This window comes from Acinonyx jubatus, chromosome A3 (genome assembly GCF_027475565.1).
Source record: "Acinonyx jubatus isolate Ajub_Pintada_27869175 chromosome A3, VMU_Ajub_asm_v1.0, whole genome shotgun sequence".
NCBI lineage: Eukaryota > Metazoa > Chordata > Mammalia > Carnivora > Felidae > Acinonyx > Acinonyx jubatus.
In genome coordinates, this window is record NC_069388.1 from 49,194,117 (window position 1) to 49,208,958 (window position 14,842).

A 14,842-nucleotide genomic window follows, 5' to 3' on the forward strand; every position below is an offset into this window, starting at 1 on the left:
CCCAAACATTATTGGGCATAACAATTTGATTTTTTCAAAGGAAGAATTCACCTACTTATCTAGCCATTATGCTAAACCTGTTAACAAAAGTACATTAAAACTATTCAGGAGTTTTTAATGCAGATAAACCTTTCCACAAAAAATAAATTAGTTTCACAAAAGATATTTACCAGTTACTAGATAATTTTACACAAAAACAAAAATACTGCCAGTCCCTGCCCTTCTGGCAAAAATTTGTACTACTAACTTAGAGGAGACTATAGTTTAATTTCATGACCTTTTAAGCAATAAAGTTGAAATGCCGAGGTCTCCTTTTAGATTAAATATTCCTATTCATCCAAATATTTATATTTTTATTTATCCAAATAGTCATATTTTCAATTTCAGGATTTTTAAGCAACAAAATTGATTATTTTTAGGGACTATTTGGATAAATATTTGACACTGAAGAGGCCAATGCCATTTAAGGGCATTCCAGCTGACCCCCCAAAAAATTACTCTACAACACCTTAAACATTACATACTAACTTGTTCGAAACCATGAAACACCCAGCTGTCAAAACTGCCATCAATGATACGTTCTATGAACAGCCAGATAATTAAGAAGCCAGCATATGGGGAGAGACTTGTCCCTGTGAAATACACTATCTTAATTTTGAAATCAGCTTTACCTGGATGCATTCATCTCCTACTCAGAGGGAGAATGCAAATAACCAAAAGACTTCCGGACTCTACGGAGATTCCCAAGGAGACAACTCGCGTAGACAAATTTCAAGCACCACGAGCCATCTGCACAACCCAAGACAGGTTTCCTTCCAACAGCTGAGGATGCGGTGTATCCTTCCCGGCCCTCAGACACAGCAGACCATTTAACCTTCCCCCAAAGGTCGTCCAGCAGCTGAGTAGAGAATGCCACTTCTGACAACTAGTTAGTTACCCGAGAAAATACCAAAGTAAGAAACCGGGGAACGGTAGTTTCTACATACACCAGTCCAGCAAGAGGGGCGCTCGGTTTTGAGTTCACTGCAGGAAATCCGTGGGGAAGGATCCCACCGCTCTCTGGGTCTGGAGCCTTCCCTTCAGCGTCCCACCTCGTACGTGCCGAGCGTCCAGGGGCCTCACCAGGGACGCTTCCGACCCCTCCGCTACTCTTCCACAAGGGGTCGTGGCTGCCCGCAGCCCCCAGTCCCTGGGAGAGACGCTGCTCCAGCCCGTAGCTGACGGTGTCCCACTAGCTCACCTGGGAAGGGTACGGACGCGAGACTGAGCTCCGCGCAGCGCGAGAGGAGGACACCAGGGGGGTAAAAGAGGGTAGTCGGGGGCGCTCCCGCAGGCAGGTACCTGAGGAAAGGATGCCCGAGGGCCGCACTTGCGGGCGGCTAGGCGAGGGAAAGGGATAGAGGAGGATCGGAAGAGGACACCGGAAGGTGGGGGGTAGGTGTGGAGCGCTCCCACAGACAAGAAACTTATGGAGGGGCGGGGGCATTAGGGGCTACGTGCCGGCCAGGTACCGGGACTCCGCCCCTGTGCTGCGCCTCACCTGCCCAGGGCCCGCTTCATGCCCGCGTCTGCGGCGCAGCGCGGCTCCGCCGGCGCCTTGCCCGCCAGGCGCAGGTTCTGCTTCAGGCGGCAGTCGGCGTCCAGCGCCGCGGCGGCCGAGCCAGAGGAGGACGAGCCCGAGGCGGCGCAGCGCTCATGCTCCAAGGCGACGGGCTCGGTCCGCTTCCTCATCCCGCGGCCGACACGGCCGGCCGCCGACGGCGTCCACTGGCCTCACTGCCCGCCTGCGTCTCAGTCGCCGCCGCTTACAGGAGCCGCTGCAGCAGGGAGCCCACAGCCCCTAGCATCCCAGCCCCAGGCCGCGGCGCCCGTCTGTACGGCCCGGCGCCTGGGACCAGGTCGGCGGCGCCAGCCAATCAACGCCGGGCTCCTGCCGACCCCGCCCCCCACTCCGCCCCGTCCCTAGTTCCTCGGGTAGTGGGCCCAGTGTTCCCGGCGCCGACCTGCAGCCATCTTGGAGAAGGGCAGGCGAAGCCGTGCGGGGCGTCATGGTCCCGGCAGGGCCAAGCGGTCGATTTTGCTGTGGTGGGGTCTGGGCTCGGTCCCGGAGAGTGGGAGGGCCGGTTTTGCCTCGTGCTCGGCGCCGTGTGCAAACGCACCGGGTCCTGCCCCAGATCGATGACCCGAACGTGAGACAACGCGGGACTGAAACGGAGCACCCAGTGATCCAGAGCCGCAGCGGAAAGCTGGCTCCTTCCCCTCCCGCCCCAGGCTTTGTGATTTTCCTCTAATGCTGGAAACCCAATCTGAATGAACCCATCAGAAATGTTCTTATAACGGTTTATAAGAACCAAAAGCAAAAGGTAACAAATCACCATTCTCATGATTTATAACTGTTTTCCCACAAGACTTTTAAAAATATACTTTCAGGTACTTTTTTTTTTTTAACACAAGTGTATAGATAATTTAACTGTTAAGTTTTGGGCTGAACATAGGAAAACTGAGCTACTTAAACAACTTACTTCTTAAAAACCTGTATTTGATTTTAGATTTTTGTAAAGCAGTTAGAAATAGTGGATGGAGAGGCACCTGGGTTGCTCAGTCGGTGGAGCATAAGACTCTCCATCTTGGGGTTGTTGGTTCAAGCCCCAAATTGGGTGTAGAGATTACTTAAAAATAAAAACTTTAAAACAAAAAAAGTAGCTGATGGAAGAAATAAGTTTCAAAGATAAATTTACACTTCTGGAACCCAAGTTAAGAACTAATTCAAGTCATCTTACAAAGAAAAGAGTAGTTTCACAAATTTGGTTTTACAGTTTTGGCATTCTTTAATATGGCATTATTTCTTACAAACGATCTACCACCTAGAGATTTGCTTACTTTCTTTTTCTTTTTTTTTTAATGTTTATTTTTGAGACAGAGAAAGACAGAGCATGAGCAGGGAGAGGCAGAGAGAGAGAGGGAGACACAGAATCTGAAGCATGGTCCAGGCTCTGAGCTGTCAGCACAGAGCCCAATGCGGGCTCCAACCCATGAACCATGAGATCATGAACTGAGCCCAGGTTGGTTGGCTAACCAACTGAGCCACCCAGGCGCCTTGAGATTTGCTTATTTATTACAAAGTGAACTTGTGTAATTTCAACATTTGTGTCAGTAGAAAACTATTGGCAACTGATCATTTAAGATCAATTAGAAATGCCTTTAGAAATTCAGTAGCTCTTGGGGTGGCTGGGTGGCTCAGCTGATTGAGCATCTGACTTCAGCTCAGGCCATGATCCCATGAGCTCACAGTTCCTGAGTTTGAACCCCACTTCAGGCCCACTAGTATCAGCACAGAGCTTGCTTTCGATCCTCTGTCATTCTCTCTCTTCCTGCCCTTCCCCCACATGTGCTCTCTTGCTTAGAAATAAAAAAAAAAGACATTTAAAAAAAGGAATTGAGTAGCTTCTTATATTAGCTTTGTAATGGTACTTCTAAATTACAATAGAATTTCATTGACTGTATTGCAAAATATATCACAACCAGCATTCATATTTGTGTGGATATCTCCAAATACTCTCCTAGAACTTAAATGATGAATTCTTTGAAGTGTTAAACTAGCACATACCGGAGACTGGGAATCTAGAAACTGAAGTTAAAAAAAAAATTGACCCCATCACTCACAAAATCCTTTTTAATAGAAAAACAAAAAAGCAAGGAAGGTAGGCCTGTTGAGAAGAGAGAAATGTGAGGGGTATTGAGTCTTGCTGGCATTTAGGACTTGCTCATATAGTCCTCAACTCTTGGTCCTCTAGGGGCCAAAGGCAGGCTTCCCCCAAATGGGCCACTTTGGCTTGAAGATTATTTTGAACTAAAGGCAATCAAGACCTATGGACTTAAATGTTTTGGCCCTCCCTTAACTAAATAGAAGAATCTAAATTGGGAGTCTTTCCCAGAATAATGGTTATTACCAGAGATAAACTTTATCTGAATGACCCATCTATATGGCAAAGCAGACATCTAAATTACCAAACATCTGCTCTTCTTATTGCCCTGTGACTTGTATTCGTTCCGTTCTAACTCCCAGACCCCTGGCTGCTTCTCTTTAGTTCAGGATAATAAATATACCTTATTTTGTGTGTCTTTCAAGTTTCTGTGTCAATGTGGATTTCCTGTATATAGGAAACTAAATATTCTCCTGTTAATCTGTCTCATATCAATTTGATTCTTAGTAGAGCTAGAAGCACCTAGAAGGGGACAGGAAATTCTTGCTCCCCAATATACCACATTGGCTTTCTGAGTAGTATCTAAAAGTCTTTAAAGACTACACTGGTGACACCCACATTTGTATCTCTAGTCCACACCTCTTCCTTAAACCCCAGGCCCCTCTAATGGTCTACTTGTCCACTCTGATATACTATTGGCATCTAAAGTTATTATGTTCAAAGCCGAGTTCCCAACTCTTCCAGCCCCCAACTCTTTGTGTAACCTTCCTTACCTCAGGAATGGCAACCTTATACTTGCATTTCCTTAGGCCAAAACTCTGAGATCACCCTAGAATCCTCCCTTCTTATGCCATGGTGTCTATCACAAAGCCTGATCAGCTCTCCTTTCAAAATCCATCCAGGATCCAGGCCACCTGGGCAGCTCAGTTAGCTACTTTTTTTTTTTTTTAAGTTTATTTGTTTATTTTGAGAGAGACAGAGACAGCACAAGTGGAGGAGGAGCAGAGAGAGAGAGGGAGATAGAAAATCCCAAGCAGGCTCTGCGTTGTCAGTTTGGAGCCTGATGTGGGGCTTGAACTCATGAAACGGTGAGATCATGACCTGAGCTGAAACCAAGAGCCAGACTGAGCCACCCAGGCACCCCAAGTGGTCAGTCAGCCACCTTTGATGTCAGCTCAGGTCATGATAGCACAGTTTGTGAGGTCAAGCCCCAAGTCAGGCTCTGCACTGACAGCGTGTGGAGCCTGCTTGGGATTCTCTCCCTCTATCTCTGCCCCTCCCCTACTCACTCTTTCTTTCTCTCTCTCTCAAAATAAATAAATAAACTTAAAAAAGTAAAGTCTATCCAGGATCCAACCACTTCTCACCATAAGTGGTCCTCTGCCTCCACCTTTACCCACTTGTCTACTTAAGTCAGCTGTCAGAAAGGTCTTTTTAAAGACCTAGGTCACTTGTTTGCTCAAAATACCTATATGGTTCCCCATCTCAGTGAAAATAAAACAGAAAGCTTATGAAAGGGCCTTTGGGGTTCTACCTGACATGGCCTCCAGCTCTCACTCTGATCTCAATCACCAGTGTCTCCCTCCCTTACTTTACTCCAGTGTCACTGACTCCTTGCTGATGCACAGGCCCCAAGGAGGGGTGTGGGTGGCATGTGTGTGAGCCACCCACCCTCCTCATTGTGGCCTTTGCACTTGCATTTCTGCTGCCCATAATTCTCTGCCCATCCTATGGCCCCATCTCCACACAGCTTATTCCCTCTCTGCTGCAGGTCTGTGCCGCCTTTGAACACTATCTCAGAACCTTCAGGCCCTCATCATCACTCTGTTTACCTTCCCTGGCTTATTCTTCTTTGCACTTCTCACAAATATATTTATTATCCGTATAACTGTATCTGTGAATTGCTATTTTCCCATACTGGAACATAGACTGTGAGCACAAGGACTGTATTCACTGTTTTATGTCCAATGTCTAGAACAATACCCAGTATGTAGTAGGTACTTCATAAACATTTGCTGAAGGAGTAGTGAATCACTGCAACCCCTCAGAAGTGTATACTATTGTCCCTACTGTACAGGTAAGGAAGTAAGGATCTGAAATAAAAGGGTTTATGTCAGGGGCACCTGGGTGGTGGCTCAGTTGGTTGGGCATCCTACTCTTGGTTTCAGCTCAGGTCATGATCTCAGAGTTTGTGAGTTTGAGCCCCACATCAGGTTCCACACCAATGTGTGGTGCCTGTTTAGGATTCTCTCTTTTCCTCTCTCTCTGCCCCTCCCCTGCTCATGCTCACTCTCTCTCTCTCCCAAAATAAATCAACTGAAAAAAAAAATGCTATTTAATAAACACCATTTGTTTAAAAAAAAAAAAAAGGTTTAGGGGTGCCTGGGTGGCTCAGTCAGTTGAGCAAGCAACTTCAGCTCAGGTCATGATCTCACAGTCTGTGGATTCGAGCCCCACATTGGGCTCTGTGCTGCTTCAGATTCTGTGTCCCCCTCTCTCTCTGCCCCTCCCCTGCTCATGCTCTCTCTCTGTTTCAAAAATAAAAATAAAAATAAAACATATTTAAAAAAAAGGTTTGTGACAAAGTAAGGTTGTGGATGCTGGCGACTTTTGGAATAGAATCCTGTAGCACAATCCACTATAGTTCTGTGTATTTAATTAAAAAAAAAATTAGCTAAATTATTCCTTACAGTAGAGCTGAAAAGGAAATGTCACTCAAAGATTCAAAGACTTTGTAGGCCATTCCCATGCTCATTGTTCAGATCACATATCTACTGTATCTATATTTGCAAAAGAGGAACAAAGTTTCTAGGGTTAACTAGCATGAATCCAAGCAATATTGCCTTTTTAAAAAGTAGCCAAACAAAACAAATTGTTTCTATAGCAGTAATTTCCATTTTTGATTCTATAGTTACGAAAATGTCCATAATCATGTAGGTAAGATTATGGCTGTCTGAATTCATGTTAATCTAGTATTTTCCCTTTTTGTAGATTTCATGAATACAGCTATTTTACAAATGTTTTTAGAGGACTGCCTTAAAATCAAAAGTGGTACTGTAGAGTCAAAAGCTTAAATACAAACTCTGTCACATTAGACGTTGTGTGACCTTGAGCAAGTTATCTATCTTGGATCTCCTGGCAGGCTCAGTGGGTAGAGCATGTGACTCTTGATCTCGGGGTCATAAGCTCAAGCCCCACCTTGGGTGTGGAGCTTACTTTAAAAAAAAAAAAGGTTATCTAACTTGTTTTCTAATCAGTACCAAGAGTCTTAAAAGCCACCTCAGGTTAATCGTGAGAATTAAATGAAATATGTCACAGCCCATACCACACAGGAGATACCCAATAAAACTTGCTTTTCCTCTTCTATCGTACAAAAAAAGCACACTGCAAAACTAAAATGCTGCGTCAGAACATTAATGCACAAGTTTCTGAGTTTTTTCTCAACCTCAAAGTGCAACCCCTTTTGAACCTAAACAAAAATGAATCAAATGGAAAAAGGAAGAACAAAGATGTGCACATCTCGCGAGTGGCGCTTGGGAACTCGAAAGTCTCTGCTCAGCCTACAGGCTGGAACCCAGGGCCACTACGCTCCCCCAGCTGCGGGGGTTTCCCTAGAGAAGGAGGCACCGCTTCCCCATCTGTTGTGCGGCTGCGCAGTAGAGGCAACTGTCCCTTCACAGCCGCCATAAGCCGCGAGGCCCAGGATCGTGTTATTATTGGCTGGGTGTGTTTGGCGCCAAAGCGGAGGCGGAGGCGAGTATCTGCGGCTGTGGGACTGCGAACCATAGTACCTTAGAGAGGGGGCCGTGAACCCAGCGACTGTTTGGCGTGAGAGCGGTCGGTTTAGGAAGCTGCAGGGCCGGGGCGCGTCCGACATGTTCTGCGAAAAGGCCATGGAGCTGGTCCGCGAGCTGCACCGCGCGCCAGAAGGGCAGCTGCCAGCCTTCAATGTAAGGGAGGACGGAGTTTCACCGGGCGGGTCGTGCTGAAGGGGCGGGGTCTCGAAGCGCTGGGGGCAGCCTTGGGGCGGGCCTGGGGCTCGTGGGAGGACTGTAAGAGGATCTGGCTCCCAGAGATTCTAACCTGCATATTCCCTGAGGGTGTGCTTTCTCAGCTCGAGGCGGGAACAAAAATTTTGGAACACGGAAAGACAAAATATAGCAGGAAAAAGAGTGCATTCATGTTTATGTCCCCCAGCGATTTGGTGAATTTCCTCATGAGTGTATGTCCTTCAGTGTTTTTTCATGTATGGCTTTATTTCTTGTTCCTGTGTTTGATCAAGCATTTCTTGGTTTCCTGATAACAATCTAGCATTTGTTGAGCACTCTGGCAGAAGCTAGTCCTGTAGAGCCAGACTGGGATTCTGACTCCATCATGTGACTGTGGGGCAGTTACTCATGCCATCTGTGCTGCCAGTTTCCTCTACAAAAACGGGAAAGTTGGTAATAATAGTAGTCAACTCTTCCCGTAGTGAGGGCTCTGCAAGTTGGTATATGTCAAGTTCTCTGAACAATGCCTGACACACAGCAGTGAAGTCAGTGTTTGCTATTTATTTTCTTTCTACCGCTGCTACTATAACAATCATTCTTATTTTTGTTACTACCGACAACAGGGTGATAAGCACGTGGCCTACGTTAATCTTGTTCTCATAAGAACTCTGAGATTTAAACCATTTTTTCTAGCCATATACACAGACGCTTAGGGGCATTTTTTTGCCCATAGCTAATAAGAAGTAAAGCTAGGATTTAAACCCTGACAGTCTGGCTCAAGACCTGCACTCTAAATTTTATACTTGACTGCTTCCCTTCTCATAGAGCAGCCGCTATTTGGAGCCAGGGCATGTTCTGCTGGGAGAGGGGCACAGAAAGGAGTAACAGAATGCAGTGTGAGGACACCAGAGAGGAGCATAAGGAGCAATCAGTGTTGGTGTGGTCTGGGGTAGAGGAGCAGGCATTTGAGCCACACATGGAAGGATGAGGGGACCACTCTGAGAAGGAAGATAGGCATGGCAGCCAAAGGATACAGCAGTGCAGAGAGACACATGGTCACATAGGTAGAGGTGACTGACAGGGTGTGTGCAGAGGCTAGGAAGGTGGGTTCTAGGCCTAAGAGAGTTCAGTGGTCATGCACAAGGCATTTGGAAACTGGTAAAGGATTTTAGACAGGAGAGTGATAGGGCAGTTTTTTATGTTTTGAGGATAATGATGGCAGCACTATGGGGGAAATGAGTTGGAGACAAGAAAGAACAGAGTCAATGAGATGGTTATGGGTGGTTATAATAGACCAGGTGAGAGCTGTGTATGATCCAGACTGTGTTTGGTTGCTGGGCCTGGAAATCAGTGTCTGAGTTTCAGAGACAAGGCAAACAGGACTTGTAACTGTTAGGATGGGGTGGGTAATGAATGAGAGGGAGTCTCAGGGAAATTCTCTCTCAGGGACTGTATCAGATTTCAGGAGGAAGAGTGTTTGGGGAAAGGCGAGTTTTGTTTTGAACATTAAAGAGCACGTGGTTGGACAGTTGGGTCATTTTGCAGATGAGACTGAGCCAAGAGAAATTATAGATCAAGTTAAGGGATTTGTCTGAACTTGGAGCATATTGAATGCAGAGCCTCACCTTGAACACAGATTTCCTAGATTTCAGTTTGTTGTTCTTTCAGGACTGTTTAAACTCATTTAAAAAGTTAGGAGACAATGGTGGGAGGTTCAGCAGAGATGCTGGAATGCCGAGGGGTTCAGACTCTTAAATATGACTGCAGTTGGACAACCAGGCATGTTGAAGGTCATCTACCGTAAGAGGAAACAAACCCAAAGAGGCAGAGACTTGTCCAACAGGAGCTAGCCAACCAAACCCTTAGTCCAGCTCTCTGTTTCACTCAAATTTTAAGTTGTGTTGCTTGACCACTTTTGGAGGGCCCAGGGGTGGAACTTAGAAGTTGTAAGATCCTTCCTTTTTCTTATTTTTTTTATTTATTTTTGAGAGAGAGAGAGAGAGAGAGAGAAAGAAAGAAAGAAAGAAAGAAAGAAAGAAAGAAAGAAAGAAAGAAAGAAAGAGAAAGAAAGATAATATGAGCAGGGGAGGGGCAGTGAGAGAGGGAGACAGAGGCTCCAAAGCAGGCTCTGTGCTGACAGCAGAGAACCTGATTTGGGGCTCAAACTCACGAACTGTGAGATCATGACCTGAGCTGAAGTTGGATGCTTAACCGACTGAGCCACCCAGGCATCCCAGATCCCTCCTTTTTCTAGGTCTTAGTTTGGCAGAGCACCTTTTGCAGTTTTTGTTCCATGTGCACCTTCCACTGACAAACTCACCTGCTAGCCAGGTGACTCAGCAGCCTGGAAGCTGGTCAGTCTTTGATACAGCCAAGCAGAGACAGTCCAATCCACCTGAGTGATTTGCAGGCCATAGACCCATGACCCCACTCGACCCTTCAAGAATCATTCCTTCCAGGAAGATGATAGTCACTCAGTTTAGAGCAAGGACTCTTCCTTGTTCATTCTCTCTCAGTGTTAGGTACTGTGTTCAGCAAATTGAAATGATTGTCCACTTTCTATATGCAGAACGGGTAATAATTTAAGTGAGTTTTTAGGCAAATTATCTTGGACTTCCAGCCTGAGGTGGGAACACAAAATAGTGCAGTTTTCACTATAAGATTAAAAAATCTAAATCTGAAAGCATGTGTGTATTTTCACAAAATTATTTCACACTTGTCTTCTGTATACCTGCAGATCTATTGATTATACAGGAGTTTTCAGGTATTCCTGAAAATATTATTTGCTGATAAAAGGAATATTCTGTAAATACTTCTATATTATTTATATTAAATATTTTTATAAATAAAAAGTTATTTAGGGGCACCTGGGTGGCTCAGTCGGTTAAGCATCCAACTTCAGCTCAGGTCACGATCTCACAGTTTGTGGGTTCGAGCCCCACTTCGGGCTCTGTGCTGACAGCTCAGAGCCTGCAGCCTGCTTCAGATTGTTTCCCTCTCTCTCTGCACTTCCCCCACTCATGCTCTGCCTCTCTCCTTCAAAAATAAACATCAAATAAAAAAATTTTTTAAAAGTTATTTACATACTTTTATCATACCTTATTGCTTTGTAGGACTGTTGTTTTTTTGTCGTTAGTTTTATCAAAGTGTAATTTGTATACAACAAAGTACAAATTTAGCACATTTTTTAGTTTTACTAGTATATATATCCATGTAACCAGTGCTACAGTCAAAATTTCTGTCATCCTCAGGGTTCCCTTTTCCCTTTTGTAGCTACCTACCACCTACTACCTGTAGCTTTTGTAGCAGCTTTAGTCAACCACTGGTTTTTTTGGTCTGGATTCCCTGTCATTCCTTTTGATGGCCAAATAACATTCCATTGAGTGAATATACCATATTTGGCATATCATCAGTTAATGGATATTCGGGTGTTTCCATTTTGTAGCTGCCATAAATAATGCTGCTCTGGGGGCACCTGGGTGGCTCAGTCAGTTAAGCATCTGACTCTTAATTTTGACTCAGGTCATGATCTCACAGTCGTGAGATCAAGCTCTGTGTCAGGCTCCGTGCTGAGCGTGGAGACTGCTTAAGATTCTGTCTCTCCCTCTCCCTCTGCCCCTTCCCTGCTTGTGCATGTGCATGCTCTCTCCAAAAAAAAAAAAAAAAAAAAAAAAAGAAGTGCTGTTCTGAACATTTATGTACAAGGTTTTGAATGAACATACGTTTTCAGTTCTCTTGAATACTTGTTGGATAATATGGTAATTATATGTTAAATGTTTTGAGGAGGGTGCCTGGGTGACTCAGTTAAGCATCTGACTTCTGCTCAGGTCATGATCTCACAGTTCATGAGTTCAAGCCCAGCATCAGGTGAGCTCAAGCCCTGCTTTGGGTGAACATGAGCCCCTCACTGGGTGAGCCCCACGTCTGTCTTTGACCCTTGGAGGATTCTCTGTCTCTCTCCCTCTTTCTGTCCCTTGCTCTTGCACCGTCTCTCACAAAAAAATAAATAAATAACTTTTTGAGGAACAATCATATTGTTTTCCATAGGGCTCTACCACTTTACATTCCTATCTGCAGTGCTTGAGGGTTCCAATTTCTCCTCATCCTCACTGACACTTGTTAGAGCCAATCCTAGAGGTATGAAGGATTACTGCTTTTTGATAAGATTTAGTATAAATCAAAGATAAACATAGGGTAGATGAAATATTGCTATAGACTTAGTAGAGGAATTAATGGATGTGTATTAATGCCATTTTATATGTTCTAGGAGGATGGACTCAGGCAAGTTCTGGAAGAGATGAAAGCTTTGTATGAACAAAACCAGTCTGATGTGTAAGTTTTGATGAGATTGATATTTTATTTTATTTTTTAATTAGGTTTTTGTTTTTTATTATTTTTTAATGGTTTCAGGAGTAGAATTTAGTGGTTCATCACTTACATATAAAACCCAGTGGTCATCCCAACAAGTGCCCTCCTTAATGCCCTTCACCCATTTAGCCCATCCCCCCACCCAGCACCCCTTCAGCAACCCTCAGTTTGTTCTCTGTATTTAAGAGTCTCTTATGGTTTGCCTCCCTCTCTCTTTTTATCTTAGTTTTCCTTCCCTTCCTGTATTTTCATCTGTTTTGTTTCTTAAATTCCACATTTGAGTGAAATCATATGATTTTTATCTTTCTCTGACTTTTTTCACTTAGCATAATACACTCCAGTTCCATCCACAATGTTGCAAGTGGCAAGACTTCATTCCTTTTGATTGCTGAGAAATATTCCATTGTGTATATATACACCATGTCTTCTTTATACATTCATCAGTCAGTAGACATTTGGGTTCTTTCCATAATTTGGCTATTGTAGATAGTGCTGCTATAAACCTTGTTGATGTTCCCTTTTAAATACAATTGTGCAGTTGTGGGGTTGTAGGGTAGTTCTATTTTTAATTTTTTTAAGGAACCTCCCTGCTATTGTCCAGAATGGCTGTACCTGTTTGCATTCCCACCAGCAGTGCAAAAGTGTTCCTATTTCTCTGCATCCTCACCAGCATCTGTTGTTTCCTGATTGTTCATTTTAGCCATTCTGACAGGTGTGAGGTGGCACCTCATTGTGGTTTTGATTTTCATTTCCCTGATGATGAATGATGTTGAGCATCTTTTCAGGTGTCTGTTTGCCATCTGGATGTCTTCTTTGGAAAAGTGTCTATTTGTGTCTTCTGCCCATTTCTTCACTGGGTTATTTGTTATTTGGGTGTTGAATTTGATATGTTCTTTATTATTTTCTTTAATTAAAAAAAATTTTTTTTTATGTTTATTCATTTTGAGAGAGACAGAGTGAGCAAGGGAGGGGCAGAGAGAGAGGGAGAGAGAGAATCCCAAGCAGGCTCCTCACTGTCAGCTTGGAGCCCGATGCAGGGCTCGACTCACAAAACATAAGATCATGACCTGAGCTGAAACTGAGAGTCAGATGCTTCACTGACTGAGCCACCCAGGCGCCCCTAGTTTGATATGTTCTTTATACATTTTGGGTACTAACCGTTTATCTGATATGTCATTTGCAAATATCTTCTCCCATTCTGTCAGTTACCTTTTAGTTTTGTTAATTATTTACTTTGCTGTGCAGAAGATTTTCATCTTGATGAGGTCCCGATAGGTCATTTTTGCTTTTGTTTCCCTTGTCTCCAGAGACATGTCTAGTAAGAAGTTCCTGCTCCCAAGGTCAAAGAGATTGTTGCCTGTTTTTTCCTCTAGGATTTTGATGGTTTCCTATCTTACATTTAGATCTTTCATCATTTTGAGTTTATTTTTGTGTATGATGTAAGAAAGTGGTCCACTTCATTTGTGTGCATGTCACTGTCCAGTTTTCCCAACACCATTTGCTGAAGAGACTGTCTTTTTTCCACTGGATAGTCTTTCCTGCTTTGTTGAAGATTAGTTAGCCATACATTTGTGGGTCCATCTTTGGGTTCTCTATTCTATTCCATTGATCCGAGTGTCTGTTTTTGTGCCAGTGCCATGCTGTCTTGATGATTACAACTTTGTAATACAGCTTGAAGTCCGGAATTATGAAACGTCCAGCTTTGGTTTTCTTTTTCAACATTACTTTGGCTATTTGAGGTCTTTTCTGGTTCCATACAAATTTTAGGATTGTTTGTACTAGCTCTGTGAAGAATGCTGGTGTTGTTTTGATAGGGATTGCATTGAATATGCAAATTGCTTTGGGTAGTATTGACATTTTAACAATATTTGTTCTTCCAAACCATGAGCATGGAATGTTTTTCCATTTCTTTATGTCTTCTTCAGTTTCTTTCATAAGCTGTCTATAATTTTCAGTGTACAGATCTTTTACCTCTTTGGTTAGGTTTATTCCTAGGTATTTTATGGTTTTGGGGGGCAATTGTAAATGAGATTGATTCCTCGATTTCTCTTTCTGCTGCTTCATTATTGGTGTATAGAAATGCAACTGATTTTCGTACGTTAATTTTATATCCTAAGACTTTGCTGAATTCGTGTATCAGTTCTAGCAGTTTTTTGGTGGAGTCTTTCAGGTTTTCCACGTACAGTATCATGTCATCTGTGAAGACTGAAAGTTTGACTTCTTCTTTGTGTTGTCTGATTGCTGAGGCTATGCCTTCCAACACTTTGTTGAACAACAGTGGTGAGAGTGTACATCCCTGTCATGTTCCTGGCCTTAGGAGGAAAGCTCTGTTTTTCCCCGTTGAGGATGATGTTAGCTGTGGGTCTTTTGTATATGGCCGTTATGAACTTGAGGCATGATCCCTTTGTCCCTACAGAGGGTTTTGTGAGGGTTTTCTATCAAGGAACGATGCTGTATTTTGTGAAATGCTTTTTCTGTACCTATTGAGAGAATCATGTGGTTCTTATCCTTTCTTTTATTAATGTACTGTACCATGTTGATTATTTTGGGGATCTTGAACCAGTCCTGCACCCCAGGAATAAACCCCACTTGATCGTGGTGAATAATTATTTTAATGTATTGTTGGATTCAGTTTGCTAGTATCTTGTTGAGAATTTTTGCATCCATGTTCATCAGGGAAATTGGTCAGTAGTTCTCCTTTTTAATGGAGTCTTTGTCTGGTTTTGGAATCAGTGTAATGCTGGCTTCATAGAATGAATTTGGAAGTTTTCCTTCCATTTC

At 43.7% G+C, this 14,842-nt stretch overlaps 2 protein-coding genes across 6 annotated transcripts in view; one reads left to right on the forward strand and one right to left on the reverse strand.

Annotated features, from left to right (window-relative positions):
• Window positions 1-1,921, reverse strand: part of ABHD12 (abhydrolase domain containing 12, lysophospholipase) — an 86,679-nt gene extending 84,758 nt beyond the window's left edge. Inside the window, exon 1 of one of the 2 annotated variants that reach the window (XM_027069420.2) lies at window positions 1,541-1,921. In XM_027069420.2, the coding sequence (XP_026925221.1) occupies window positions 1,541-1,731 (191 nt within the window). In that variant the 5' untranslated portion in view covers window positions 1,732-1,921. Of the gene's footprint in view, window positions 1-671; window positions 1,241-1,540 lie in introns of those variants that run through there. The other variant, XM_027069422.2, reaches the window with a different exon arrangement.
• A 123-nt stretch (window positions 1,922-2,044) lies between these two features.
• The window catches only part of GINS1 (GINS complex subunit 1), a 28,042-nt gene continuing 15,244 nt past the window's right edge, over window positions 2,045-14,842 (forward strand). Inside the window, exons 1-2 of one of the 4 annotated variants that reach the window (XR_008289232.1) lie at window positions 2,045-2,363; window positions 11,961-12,025. Coding sequence is in view for 2 of the 4 variants with exons in the window: in XM_027069425.2 (XP_026925226.1) it covers window positions 7,580-7,654; window positions 11,961-12,025 (140 nt within the window). In the remaining 2 variants the exon portion in view is untranslated. Of the gene's footprint in view, window positions 2,364-7,103; window positions 7,655-11,960; window positions 12,026-14,842 lie in introns of those variants that run through there. The other 3 variants (XM_027069425.2, XR_008289231.1, XM_027069424.2) reach the window with 3 other exon arrangements.